The following is a 14,978-nucleotide window of genomic DNA, read 5'->3' as shown; positions in this document are numbered from 1 at the left end:
AGCCACAGACCCCTATCTCTGCAGAGCATTGCGCGACAGTGCACCCAGAGTGCGGTTACCTCCTGTGGATCATATTCCACTGCACAGAGGAAAAACCTTGGTAAAAGAAATAGCTCCCACACAGCCCCGGAACCCGGCATAATTGTCTGACAAGTCCACCCTGACTGACTGCTCCGTGCTGCTAGGAAAGCCCCGGAGCACGGCAGGCTGAGGATAGCTCCGCCCACACGAGAGGCTGGTCACATGGCCATGACGTCACCAGAGGTCCTTTAGCTCACTTGGAAACAGCAACTAGCACATTTCAGCGTTCCATTGAGAAAAAGTAAGAATCCCGGTGCGTGTTATCCGGGGAGAGGCGGAGAGCAGAGCCCGGCCCACGGGAGCCGCCTGTGTCCTGCTGCTGGCCGCACCGTTATCTGCTGCTCTGCACCTGCTCCACAGCAGCACAACGCTGGACCGCGGGCTGCCGATCTCTCATCCCTGCGGGCTGGTCACTGTCCCTGCACAGCTCAGGGCGGTGTGATAGGGGGATTACACCTGGACCTGCATGTCACACACGGGAAGGAGGAGTTTTGATCCAGATCCAGCACCACCTCTGTGATCCAGCACCAGATCCAGCACCACCTCTGTGATCCAGCACCAGATCCAGCACCACCTCTAGAGATCCAGCACCACCTCTGTGAGCCAGCACCACCTCTAGAGATCCAGCACCACCTCTGTGATCCAGCACCACCTCTGTGATCCAGCACCACCTCTAGAGATCCAGCACCACCTCTAGAGATCCAGCACCACCTCTAGAGATCCAGCACCACCTCTAGAGATCCAGCACCACCTCTAGAGATCCAGCACCACCTCTAGAGATCCAGCACCACCTCTGTGATCCAGCACCACCTCTAGAGATCCAGCACCACCTCTGTGATCCAGCACCACCTCTAGAGATCCAGCACCACCTCTGTGATCCAGCACCACCTCTGTGATCCAGCACCACCTCTAGAGATCCAGCACCACCTCTAGAGATCCAGCACCACCTCTGTGATCCAGCACCACCTCTAGAGATCCAGCACCACCTCTAGAGATCCAGCACCACCTCTAGAGATCCAGCACCACCTCTAGAGATCCAGCACCACCTCTAGAGATCCACTCATGCCACAGGCTGGAGACAAGGCAGTGACTGGTGCACCCTGTTATCCTATGGGATTCCCCTGACAGGCTGGAGACATGACAGCCAGAGCAGCCTGCTGACCATCCCTACAAGATGCAAGTGCTGCCCATGGTTCTGCACTGACTATTACAGCGGACTTCCATCAGCAGCCAGCCCTGGCAAGTACAGCACCAGAGCCTGCCACTAGGTGAGGATCATCCTCTGGCCTGAAGCTCCTGTAGTCTAAAGCCAAGGGCTGAGGTGGGCATGAGGACAGTGTGATCCCTCCTAGAGCCCATCACAGAGAGATGTCCAGGCGAAAACAGAGCAATCCCAGGCAGATAAAACGTGAGTAGTTACCTCATCATGTGCTTCCTCTCCCACAGCTTCTTGTATCGGGCTATACTTGTACATACTTGGGTTATACTTTTATATAGGTGTATTGGATTATACTTTTGTATACATGTATTGTTTATACTTGTATATACTTGGGTTATACTTTTATATAGGTGTATTGGTTATACTTTTATATACGTGTATTGGTTATACTTGTACATACTTGGGTTATACTTTTATATAGGTGTATTGGTTATACTTGTACATACTTGGGTTATACTTTTATATAGGTGTATTGGTTATACTTGTACATACTTGGGTTATACTTTTATATAGGTGTATTGGTTATACTTGTACATACTTGGGTTATACTTTTACACTTGTATTTGGTTATACTTATAGTGTGACAAGCTTGTTACAATGTAAGCCTGCAGTATAGTAACCTATATTTCGATGCTTTGTTGGTGTCCGGACACAATGTATATCAGGAAAGGTGTGTAGTTCTTTTTCTAGAAAGTACTGGACTCAGCTATAGAAGGTGTCCTGGGGCTAGTAGTCCCACAAGTGTACTAGTTAGAATCTGTACAAACCCATCTGCTCTGTTCCCATCCCTCGGAAAGTACAGACTGCTTTCTTTCCCAGGTGCCTGACACTTGGCTTGTGAGATGATACATCAGTTATTATAAAGCAGTGGCTTCCATGCAGCTCTCTCTCTCCATAACAGTTGTGGCCTAGGGGGGGGGTGACATCTAACAAAGGTGACTGGAAACATAACGTGTCAGATATTCGAATTCAATGATAACAAATAGCATTGGAGGTATCTTGGCTTTACTAATGGCAATGGAATATGGAATCATAGCTACTACCATTGCTGGCATGTTTTATAGCTTCCCGTTTAGAACCTTAGTTAGTCCGTGTTGGTAGTTCCAGTTGCTCTATAGTTGACTTATGTCATATTCTTGTCCACGGCCTAGTAGTGTAGACACCAAAACAGTAGATGATGGTTGGGAAACTAGTTGCCATACACTGACCTGCCCTTGTATCAGTATTTTTCTCAGCTGTCCGATATCTAATGTAAAGAAATATCCCTAGAATTACCTGCGCCATTAAACGTATACTCCTCCGATTTGTTGTGAGACTACAAAACACATCATGCACTCTTAGCTGCTAGGGCATACTAGGAGTTGAAGTTCATTACACTTGGCATGTAGGTGACCCATCATCGCAGTAGTCCTAATATACCAAGATGCCCTTTATCCTTATTTTTTCCCTATTTTTTTGGAAACCCCAAAGAGCCCGGCTGTTTGTAAAGTTTTGTTCCTCTTGGACACAGAACACACTATTTGCTATGTTGATAAATATACTCTGATTATCACTTGTCAACACTGAGCGTCAATAAAAGGTGAGCAGTTTACTGAGTGTAATTTGTATTTGTGCAATGTGTGTACCCAGGAGAAGCCTGCGGCCAGGCCGTCACACAATAGCACAAAGTTTATTTGGTTTCTATCTAATATGTCGGTGGCTGCTTTGTGTAGGGGCCTCCTCCAGACTGGTGCCCGGAGGGTAGTCTGTGAACCCTCCAGAGCCTTTTGTGTGAGATTTTGTAGACTATCATCTGCTTCTAGTCATGTGTTGAGCTTCATCATGTGGGTCATTAATAATGTCATTTCATCACCCTGGGAATTCAGACAGCTAGGCAGTAATGGCGATGTCTCGTATACCTCAGTCAGTGGACATCAGTGTCTACTGTCCAGTAGTTGTATCACAGTGACCTGATCTTGTGTCTTTATTCTTGATTACTATGTTCTTATTATTGTTAACAATGCTATTGGAACAAGCACTTAATTTATAGACAGATTGTATTTTTAGGCAGATTATCACAATCGTTCCTTGACCCCCCAGTAGCTGACATTTTCTTCCCCTTTTGTCCACCACCCTATAAATCTCTGGAAATCAGTGGTGGCCTGAGGTCACTGAGGTCAGCAATGTCATAAACACCCACGTAACTTTTAAAATTATTTACATACATTTTTTTTCTTTTAATAATTATCATTGCATTTTATTAAATAGATTTTATGAAATTTCCTGGTGAATGTTAGTTATATGCCTGGATTATAGTGTCTAATGAACAACAAACTGCATGTCCACCAGTGTCCCTAATGTTGTATGCTAGGGGAAACAATTGTTAGGTGAGAAGTATTTTCTATCATTTTAGGCACCTGCAAATTTATCAATTTCTTTATGGTGGAAGGTAAACTGTACCTGATACTACCACCTTAAAGGGGTATTCCCATCAAAGGATATTGCATAACCTTCTGATCTGGGGGTTTGGCCTTAGGGATATGTATTTGATTGTGTCAGTTTCCTGCACACAATATTTGATAGCATTACTGAAACATTGGCTATTACTGATGCCATATTCCTTCCATATGCCATCGCTTGTTCAAGTGGGAAAAACTCTTTCATATTTCTTTTCTCTATAAACAAATAGGAATGGGATAGAAGTTAATTTCTTTTTAAAAGAGGCCACATCTAGCCTTCTTAGGGTGCGTTTACACAGAAAGATTTATCTGACAGATTTTGGAAGCCAAAGCCAGGAATGGATTTGAAAAGAGGATAGATCCCAGTCTTTCCTTTATGACCTGATCCCTGTTTATAGTCTGTTCCTGGTTTTGGCTTCAAAGATCTGTCAGATAAATCTGTCTGTGTAAATGCACCATTAGATATTATGTGCATCATTAACATTCAGAATATATATGTATATGCCAGCAGCCAGTTGGAGTCACCAGACCCTCAGTTAGGTCAGGAAATGCAGTCGTAATATAGATGTAAAAAATATGTTTATACTAGGCTGGTGTAAACCCAGTCTTTGGGTTCAGCTACTGGTATTTATACGGTACATTTCCCCTGCAGAACATTGCCTGGTGAAACCATTTGTGTACTATGCACAGTAAGCTCATGTCTAGTCTTTACCACCTATGTCAGTCTTGGAGAGGCGGCCCCTCTGCAATGTCCATGTGTCCTAATAGGGGTTATAGGCAGGACTTGTCTTGATGTCGCAACCCCTTTTGGAGTCCCATTGGTGCATCTCTTGGTTTTCTTTTAGTTTTTCAATAGCTACTGTCACACTTTTAAAAAAAAGTAGACAGGGCTAGGTGAGTACCATTATTAATGCCAGGAATTGGTGATAAATCCATGCTGGCTAGTAGCTGGTCTAGAATATTTTGCAGCTCATGGTAAACTTGTTTCATCTTACCCCTGCAGTCTTATGTTTTATACTGGCTTATGAAACCCCAGTCTGAGTTATTTTGCCATAGTTACTCTTATTTATAAGAATCAGTGTTAAGGCATACATAAATCTCATTGAATGTAGCTGTTGTCTTTTAATTTTAAATATGGCTGGTTTATTGTGCCAAGGCATCCCACCATGGCTAGGCCACAGAAGTGACTAGCAGAGAACCTCATCCTGACATAACTTAGGGGTGCACAACCAAATCCCTCCAGCATTTGGCTATCTAGGCATGATAGGAATTGTAGTTTTGCAACAGCTGTACGGCCGCAGGTTGTGCACCCTAAAGGGGTTATCCAGTGCTACAAAAACTTGGCCACTTTCTTTCAGAGACAACACGACTCGTCTCCAGTTCAGGTGCGGTTTGCAGTTAAGCTCCATTCACTTCAACGGAACTGAGCAGCAAGACCCCACCCATGCTGGAGACAAGAGTGGGGCTGTCTCTGTTAGAAAGTGGCCATGTTTTTGTAGCGCTGGATAACCCCTTTAGTCTGTCTGGAAAGACTTAGGGCCCTGTTACACCAACAGATGTCTGACAGATTATCTCACATGTTTTTGTAGCCAAAGCCAGGAAGCATTTGAAAAGACGATACATTTCAGTCTTACCTTTATGACCTGTTCTCTTTTTATAGTCTGTTTCTGGCTTTGTCTGCAAAAATCTGTCAGATATCTGTTGGTGTAATAGGGCCCCTAATGTAATTGCTGTAATGATCTAGTTTGGTTTTGTCTGGTTGAGTGTTAGGGTGGTATTCCACGGGCCGATGGGGCCCGATAAACGTGCGCCGATCTGCTAGATCGGCGCTCGTTTACTGGGCCTATTCCACGGCCCCGATTATCGTTAAACAAGGGCTGCAAGGACATCGTTACCGATGTCCTTGCAGCTCTTGCTTAACTAGTATACATACCTATTCATGGTGCAGGGCTCCTCTTCTCCTGCTTCTCCCAGGTCCCGCGAGCTCCTCCAGCTTCAGGGAGGCCTGTGTCAGCTGACAAGCCGCTTAGCCAATCACTGGCAGGGACCGCCGCGGCCTGTGATTGGCTGAGCGGCCTGTCAGCTGATACAGGTCGCCCTGACGCTGGAGGAGCGCGCGGGACCCAGGAAGAAGCAGGAGAAGAGGAGCCCTTCACCATGAATAGGTAATGTATATCGTCGGCCGCGCACCGCTATTCCACGTAGCGGTACGCGGTCAGCGCCTGACAAATATAAGTCCGGACCTATATCAACGATCAGCCGATGACTATGATCATTCGTTGCCTCTAGTCCATGGAGCGATAATCGATTCGGCCGATTATCACTCCGTGGAATAGGGCCCTTACACATGGGCCAGATATTGGTTATTTAAGCAGTTTTATTAAGTTCTTGAGAAACATTCTTCTTTCTAAATTTGATCTCTTTTAGAAGTCCTGGGTTTTAGATGATGTGTCATGAGTAAAAGTTGTACCAGTATGGTCTTATCGCATAATGAAATATGAGATCATAACATATTACTCATTGGCTGAATAGCCACAGGATGTCACCAAGATTATAATTGTGTCAGTATTGACCATTGTGATTCATGTGGTCCATGAATGTACCGATAAGAACCTATTGCTGGATATCAGGAACATTATTATCATATAGAGTTTAAGTATTTAAAAGTTAACAGTATTTTAGAGAATTCTGGAGAGTTTGGTAAGAAAAGGATAATTTTAGTGATCATTTCACATTAATATAACCACTAGCTTATATCCAGAGCCTCCTTGGGGAGGATCCATAATCAGGGTGGTCCCACAGGCACTCTATGGTGGTCAAGTCTGGGGAATTAGGGGGGAGGGTAGTACTTAAGGCCCTATTACACGGAACGATTATCGAACGATGTAGGCTGATCGTTGCTGCTGTTTTTCTTTCAACATGTTAAAAGACAAACGACTGTGTTAGCAGCGAACTGCTGCAGTCGCTCTGTGGTAAAGGAGCGGCGGCGGCAGACCGCTGCTATCCTCTATGGGCTGCCCGGACGATCTAGCGATCACCCTGGCAGCCTCCCCGCAGCCTCCCCTGCACTTACCTGCTCGCTGCCGGTGCGTGTAATAGCGCCGGCAGCGAGCGGGGAACGAGGAGCAAACGAGTGCTGACAGTGCTCGTTTGCTCCTCTATGTCGCCCAGTGTAATAGGGGCTTTAGAAGTCTAGGCCATGCACTTCCAACCAATGTCAGACATTTCTAGTTGTATGACCTGTCACATTGACTTGCTGGAAGATCCCATCTACCCCAGGGAGGCCGATCACCATGCATGTGATCTGCAAGAATGGATTCATACTTGTTTAGGTTGATGGTGTCTTCTATATAGATGAGTGGGCCCAGGGAATGCTGTTAAACATTCCCTACAGCGCAGCCACCGCCAGCTTGTGTTCTTTCAACAATGGTTGCATCTCGCTAGACATGCCAATGTCCATCCATTTGATGAAGCATGTTTGATTATTTAGAGGAGGCAACCCTTTGCCAATCAGTGGAGGTCCAATACTGTTTTGAAAGTTAAAGAATGTTCTGCCGATGCACCTATGTTGGCAGAGGCGCAGTAATAAACGTCTGCTTCTTAACCCCATATGCAGTAGGGTTTGCTGAACTGTTGTTTTGGTAATCCCCGGTTCATTTTGGCTGAACTGGCCCACTATAGTGGGTTGGTCCATCCTTGCTTACCTTCATAACCGAATATCATGTCAATGGCACATAATGCTATGGGGTTTCCCCTTTGCCTATTCACAGTGGTGCCATTTGTCCACTCATGATATACTTTCACCACAGCAGCATCTGTGCCTCCTTTGGCCCAAAAGCCAATAATCCCTTTTTACCCATTAAAACAACAAGGGATGTGTGTGCAGATGCCATATTGCACAGCTTATATACCCACCTAGCCTGCCCACAACACATGACTTCCTTCATGAGCTACAGTGCTGCCAGTGTCAAAAGTAGGAAGTGGTGATAATAGTGTGACTGTGTAGCTGAGACGGCCTTCCACACCTTGCTCTGCACCTTGCTTTCATTTACACACTTGAACCATACTGTTTTCTTTTCTAATGCCATGCTAGTGGAGTAGAGTGCCAAACTGGTGTGTGGGGTCTCACAAGCATGCAATGCACAACTGGGAAAATATGCAAAATAGACTTCCTTCAGAAGGAAGAGTGCTTGTTTTCTGGTGATGCCTGCTGGAGGTAGCATTCCTACTGGTCAATATGCAGCTCTTATAAGAGCCTTAAAACATAACTGTGGATTAAAAACCAAGCCAGAATCTCATCCAGAAGCATTATTCATCTGTACACAGTTCTTTTGAGGCTCATGCCGTTGTCGGTACAAAGAAGAGTGCTGACTGGCTAGTAGAAAGTGCCATTTTGGAGCTAGCAATGCTTTGCTAAGAAAAAGAGACATACTAAGTAGTCCCTCTCCAGGAGGAAGAGAGCTGGATCTTTGGTTGTTGTAGTGATTATGCTTGCCAGCCAGCACCCTTCTCTGTAATAGTGAGGTGCAAGATGCCCAAACCGGCTGTGTACAGATGTACATAAGTAACTGTAGATCAGAGGATGCCCAAGTTATACCAGTATGATCCATCACTATATCCGAGAAGATTATCTACTTATTACAAACTGTGTGTGTGTATGTACAGTATATACTTGGGTATACCAGCATGGACCATATCACCATCCATCCATAATTGTAGAGTATATACAGGGGGATGCAAAATGTACACTGCCTGTGTATATATATGATTTTATACTGAAGATGCTCAAGTTATACAATTGTGGTCCATATCACCATATATAAGAAGTACATATACAAATTATATATCAAAGCATACTTGTGTTATACCAGTATACTATTACAGTATATTCAGGGAGATGCATAACAAGATGTATACCGGCTTTACCTATATAATGAAATGCCAGACGATACCCAGGTTATACCAACATGCTATAACACTATATACAAGAAGATGTGTAACTTATACAATTGTACCTAACAATTACATACAAGAAGTTATTCCAGTATGGACTATATCCCTCCATGTCACATTTGTTCTTTATTGCAGCTACTTCTTGGCTGTCAATATCTGGGCCAAGCATGTTGACTAACCATAAAACATTTACATTATCTGCAGTAAATTGAAGACTGAACAACCAGGAGTGGGGTTTTTTTTTCCCTTCCAATTTGTGTTTAGCTTTTTGGACTTTCCTCCAAAAGGATGAAGCAAGCGGCAGGAATATTGCATATACATACGGTCACATGTAACCTTATCTCCCCAGCCCAGATACATGGAGTTGATGGAGGCAGCCTGGACTCCAGGAGCTCATTACTCTGCTTGCTTTTATGCAGATTATTGTGATAGGGGGAAGGGCTGATGTGAAAGGTGAGAAGCTACTTGTGCATCTTCTGAGGCCCCAGCTCCCACCCAGATGCTGGGCAGGATAAGAGCCAGAGCTGCGATCAGCAGGCAGATAAGCTTAAAATATCCTATTATGCAGTCACATCCTGATAGAATCAGTGTGTCGGGACAGGCCTGAATGCGAGATCTTATCTCCTGTGACTCTCACATTCATTGTATTAAAAGGATCACGTGTGTTGCAAAGTATTTCTTCTGAGATCTCGCAGCTGCTGCGATCTTATCTCCCCCTCACTAGATATTACTTTGCAGCCAGCAGACATATAGGGTTTTTTCCTGATGATGATTCTCAACAGAGATAACAAGAAAATGCAAAATGAACTGGACTCTCATTGTGGGGGCAGATGGTGGAATGGAATTAGATTGTGGGTTCTAATAATAATTGTATGCTGCTAATCTTTTTCTGATGGGGGGGGGGGGGTGTCAGCAGTGTGATATGTGTGGGTGATGGGTGGGTGGCGGGGGTGACCTGCTTCTCCCAGAACTTTCTGACAGTCTTCTGTGGGCATCTCGTCGTACCTTGTTTGCTCGGCAGAGATCTAGGCTGCCGATAAGAAGCTGATTTGAGGATGACAGAAATAACTGCCTGATAAAACTGGTTTATCTGACGGGGGAAGTAATTGCAAACCTGAAGTTCTATCTACCTGTCTGGGTTTTTCCAGAAACGATTATTAAATTGATAAATCTGACTCTCTCCCTCTGCCTCTGCTTCCATTTTTCTCTCTCCTCCACTTCCCAAGTCTCTCATCCCATTTCCCACTTGAACTTCCTCTCTATCTTCTAACACTTGTTCTACATTTTTTTTTTCTATTTCTGGCAGTGAAACAGTTAAAGTGCCATGGAGATTCATTCATTAAACCCCTTCATTCACCTTAGCAAAGCTTTTAGGCAAACAACGGTAACCTGGCCTATTGTCAAACAAGAAACTTTTTTTGTGCCAGTGGGCAAGGGGTTAACTTTCTTTCCACGCGTTTGTTGTACCAGCTCTGCCAGGGAGGCGGACAGCCACGCCGTCTGCTGTTACTGCTTTTCAAAGACTCAGCTGCTGAAATACAATCCTGATCTTCAGTGTGATATGGGCAGGGTTCTTACGACAGGAAGCAAAGCAGGTATGCTGCAGCCAGGCTGGAGTCTCTTGGCAGGTACCATCTGTTGGACATGGACTTATTCTATGCCATGGGAAGAGTCAGGATTTGACATGCCAATTTTACTGTGTGTGAACTTGACCCTAAGCGTAGATAAAATGGGCTACCATGAAAGTACACCTGGTTGTCTAATGACTCGGTTTATGATGCCCTAATATTTAGTACTGATCTTACTTTTACTTGAATTAGGTTCTGATTAGAAGATCTTGTAGCTCAATCATTTTAATGTGTTCTGCTTCCATATTAAATTGCTCAGCGGCTGAGTTAATGTGTGGGCACTGGGCAACCCTACCTGTATTGGTTGGATAGTTTCATTCTATTAGCAGAGGTGTTACCACCCCCAACAGCCTTCATGGGCACTCCCCTACTACACATAGATGTCCGTTGTGCTTATTGTGACCCTATGAAGGATGTTCATATATCTGATTTTATGGTTCAAAATATTTTTATTCACAAAAATTTTTCATACAAGAAACATACAGTCATATTGGCAATGAACAAAGGATGGAGCCATACAGCGATGTGTGCACATCATCAAGTGCAGTAAGAACGCGATCCATAGTGTTAACCAATATTATCAATGAAAGCGCGATGAAAACAGAACGCGCAACACTCTAATGTAGGCCGTACCCAGTGCACTCCCCCCAATCTGAGGAGTTCATCACACATTAAAGATAGAATTAAAAGGAGAAAGCAAGGAAAATGGAAGGCCGCGCTTATATTCTGCAACACATCATTGTGCCTAAATGTTATGAATAATAATACCTTTGCCCTAACCAAAAGGCAAGAGAAATAGTAAAAACCATTAACTCAAAAAGAAGGGAGGGGAAAACCCCAACCAACCACATATAACAAGGCAAACATATATACAAGGGGGAAGGGGGAGAGGGAAACACAAAGGGGATAAGAAAGGGAAGGAAAGGAGGGGTGAGGGAAATGCTCTCACCGTACCCGGTCAGTCAGGTCCCAGGTATCTATAGGAAGTCACAGCCTACCCCCTCAGAGCGTAGACCCCGCCAGCCATGTGGCAAGCTCCGGAGAGGCTTTAAAGAGAATCCATGATCTCCATTTACTATTAAATTTGGCCCCTGTATTGTGTTCTTCTGATCTCAACTCCTCCATACGCATGATCAGGTTAAAGGCCTCCACCCAGTTGCTTCGGGAGGGGGGAGCCTGTGACCTCCACAATCTCGGTATAATCTGCCTGGTCGCCACCAAGAAATACCCCAGAAGGTCCCTCTTGATTTTGGAGAGAGGGCCAGGCAGCACCGAGAGAAGAGCCATTTCTGGGGTAAAGGTTATGGATGCCCCTGTGACCTTGTTGTATAGATCCTGAACCCCTTTCCACAATGAGGCTACCGGTGCGCATGACCACCATATATGCTTCATGGAACCCACCGCCGAGGCACATATATCTGATTTTAACTTGTCACGATTGTGATTCCTTTTTGAAACTCAAAACATAGCAAAATTTTAAGAAGTGTTTAAAATGCACAGTAAAAATAATTTTTAACTATTTCTGTGCCGAGGGCCTGTATTGTGCATAAAAATATGGTAGCTGTTATTACATATCTTCTGTGCTTAGGTCAGATCACTTGAAAATAGAGCCCTAAAGCCATAGGGTGGCTGGCAAAGAATGAAGGTGTATAGGCAGTTTTTGGGCCAAAGCTAGCAGTATATTTAAAGGGGATGGTCATTCTGGAATGGACATTCTAAGTTCTTTATGAAACTCAACCTACCTGGTTTGGATAGTGGTAAATGAATGTGAACATTGATGTACATGGTGATTTGGATCCATGACCATAAATGACCTGTTTAGAAAAAACAATTTTCAACATTTTACCCCTTCTATACTGTGCTTTTTTAATGGGCGGAGCTTAGCATGGAGGGGGCATGGCCTCACACAGCCCAGCAGATTTATTTTTATTAAGACCAGTATAAGAAGTGCCAGTCTCAATGAATCCCTTGATGTATGTTTTATATGTAGGACACAGAAGCATAGTCTTAGTTTTAGCCTATAAAAGGTATATAGTTTGGTTTAATTCTTCAAAGTCTTTAAATCCAGGGACAAGTGCAGTAATATGGTCAGGGACTTTCTTATAGTGCCAGTGCACTTGTCTGTGGGGGTCTGTTTTGGCTGCTGTTGGCTCGGTGCGGGAGGTGGTGGTGGTGGTGGAGGGGCTGACTTTCCATGTCCTTTGTTCTTATTGTTGTCAGTTAGATGCTACAGATTAGATCTGGGAACTGATCAAACCGGAGATTGCAGCCTAGGAACAGGACCTTTCTATATCAAGAATTTATTTGTACATTTTAGTATAGTAACTCCTTCAGAACACAACTTTGGTATTCCTGCAGCTGTAAACCATTTCCACAGAGTCTAAGCCACCCTTGAATGTATTATTTCTGTTCAGGGGAGATGTGCTGATGGTATCACACAATTCTTGTTCTACATATAAAACTTATTATACCTTATTTAAACCTACTTATATATCCCTCTTCCTTCCAAAGTGTTATGGTGGCACAGTAATGTGCAATCACAGCCATTTTCTGGGCAGGAACAGTAGTCATGCTATTAATTTTAAATGGTCACAAGTTCAATGCTTAGTATTATCCCTTCTTTACTGTGCTGCCGCTGTTTCTTTCGCTGCACCTTACAAAGCCAATGCATCAGTAACCCCTTTTCTCACCACTTACCCTCTAGGGTATTTTACTATATAAATCATTGCCAAGCATAGTGCTAGCCTGTCCAGTGTTCCTTCACCTGCACTGTACTAAGGCATAGCAGAGCGGAGTAGGTGCTTTTCTCTCATTGGCCAGACAAGTATGGGAAAGAAAGTGCCTGGCCTGTGTGTCTATTACCGGCATACAGCCTAGCTCTGGTCCTGCCCCCGAAATGGAAAGAATGAAAAATAGCTGTGCATTATGGAGAGGGGCTCAGTGACAGCGACAAAAGCACTAAAATCACCCTGTCAATACAATATCTAGCAAAACCATAGAAGTTTTTAAAAAACTTTCGAAACAGGCACACTGTAACAACAGTACCTCTATGTGGTATTTTAAGTCTAGCTTGTTTTTGTCTGCATTGACCACAAACTCCTTATAGGTTTCCATAATATGGTTCATAGAAACACATGTAGTTGTGTATGTGTCTTCCCTTTAATGACACTATAGACTGTAATGTGGGGAGCAATAATGTCACTCTTTGTATATTATTACTGCCCTATGGAGAACGGTGAGACCACTGTGGTGTATAGTCACAGTTATTTGGAGAGTGATGAAGTAACACTTGTCCTGTGCGCATTAGTGTTGTCACCCATACACTTGTACCTTCCTGTACATCACAGAGCCAAATAATTTACACTTAGGACATGTGAATACTAAATTATAGAGGCCTGGCAGATAAATCTAACTCCTGTACACTATAGAAGTAGATTTCTGCCAAGAATGAAATACAGTATGGAATACCTTTAAGTAATATGTAAGCCCTGTACCACCAGAGCTTACAGTCTAACGACTGAAACAGTACTGTGTATGGTTATCTGATCATGGGTTTATATCTTCCTGCTTCCTTTATTGTCATTGTGCCGTGTGTTTACTGATCTTGGTGGTTGATAGTGGAAGGTGGAGTGATGTTTACCTGATATACATGTGTCTACACTTATATGCAAGGCTCCTGACTTCATGTACTATGGTATGTTTGACCTCACGTAAGTATGGTATGCTTGGGGGGGGGAGGATCTCCATAATAAATGCCAAAGGGTATGGATGGTGCTGATTCTTTTATTGTAGTAAATGAGCTAGTCTAGCTCCTCCAGTGGGGCCCTGCAGTCTTTTACCTTGAAATTTCTGCAGCATACAACACCACCAGATATGATAATCCTACCAATAAAGGTGTCAGTAGAAACTAGACAGATCTTTTTAGCTTGTCCGTATGACCTTTTTACTATACCTTGCTGTTTTCAGTGGTTAAAATTAGAGATGAGCAAACCAGGTTCGGGTTCGAGTCCATCCGAACCCGAACGTTCGGCATTTGATTAGCTGGGGCTGCTGAACTTGGATAAAGCTCTAAGGTTGTGTGGAAAACATGGATACGGCCTTAGGGCATATTGCAACTTCAGCAGCCTCCACTAATCAAATGCCGAAAGTTCAGGTTCGGATGGACTCAAGCATGCTCGAGGTTCGCTCATCTCTAGTTAAAATCCATTACTTTTCCAAGTTTAGAGATGTTCGTTGAACGGTCGGCCCCGTAAGGATTGTCATTCATACCAACATGTGAGGTTCCTGTAGTTTAGGCAGTATTGTAGGTGATCTGTACTAACACGGAGTCCAAGGGCCTACATACCACAGTAAGATGGTCATAGTATTTTAGTGTTTAAGACCAGTTTGACCAACCTAGAAGCCAAGTCAATGTCTCCAGCTACAAATTTTTAGCACATTTGGTGGACATAAAAAAATATATATATTTATTTCAAGCCATTTTTCACTTTGCGTTTTCTGGTTTTCCATGTGTCTTATTTTCAAATATGAAAACATGAAAATGTTGTACTGGTACATTATGAAGAACTTTCATAGTGGTATAATTTGCCCCACCTTTATGCACAGATTACACTAGAACATAAAAGTCACACTTGTATGAGTTTGGACAGAGAAGTGCAA

The 14,978-nt window shown here is 43.7% G+C and overlaps 1 protein-coding gene across 2 annotated transcripts in view; it reads left to right on the top strand.

Moving 5' to 3' along the window:
- The first annotated feature begins 274 nt into the window (after nt 1-274).
- ZFPM1 (zinc finger protein, FOG family member 1) overlaps nt 275-14,978 on the top strand; it is an 89,391-nt gene continuing 74,687 nt past the window's right edge. For both annotated transcript variants that reach the window (XM_069966288.1, XM_069966286.1), the window contains exon 1: nt 275-1,489. In XM_069966288.1, coding sequence (XP_069822389.1) covers nt 1,450-1,489 — 40 coding nt within the window. In that variant the 5' untranslated portion in view covers nt 275-1,449. The remainder of the gene's footprint in view (nt 1,490-14,978) is intronic.

This window comes from Dendropsophus ebraccatus, chromosome 4 (genome assembly GCF_027789765.1).
Source record: "Dendropsophus ebraccatus isolate aDenEbr1 chromosome 4, aDenEbr1.pat, whole genome shotgun sequence".
Taxonomy (NCBI): Eukaryota; Metazoa; Chordata; class Amphibia; order Anura; family Hylidae; genus Dendropsophus; species Dendropsophus ebraccatus.
This window is presented reverse-complemented; position numbering and strand designations above follow the sequence as displayed.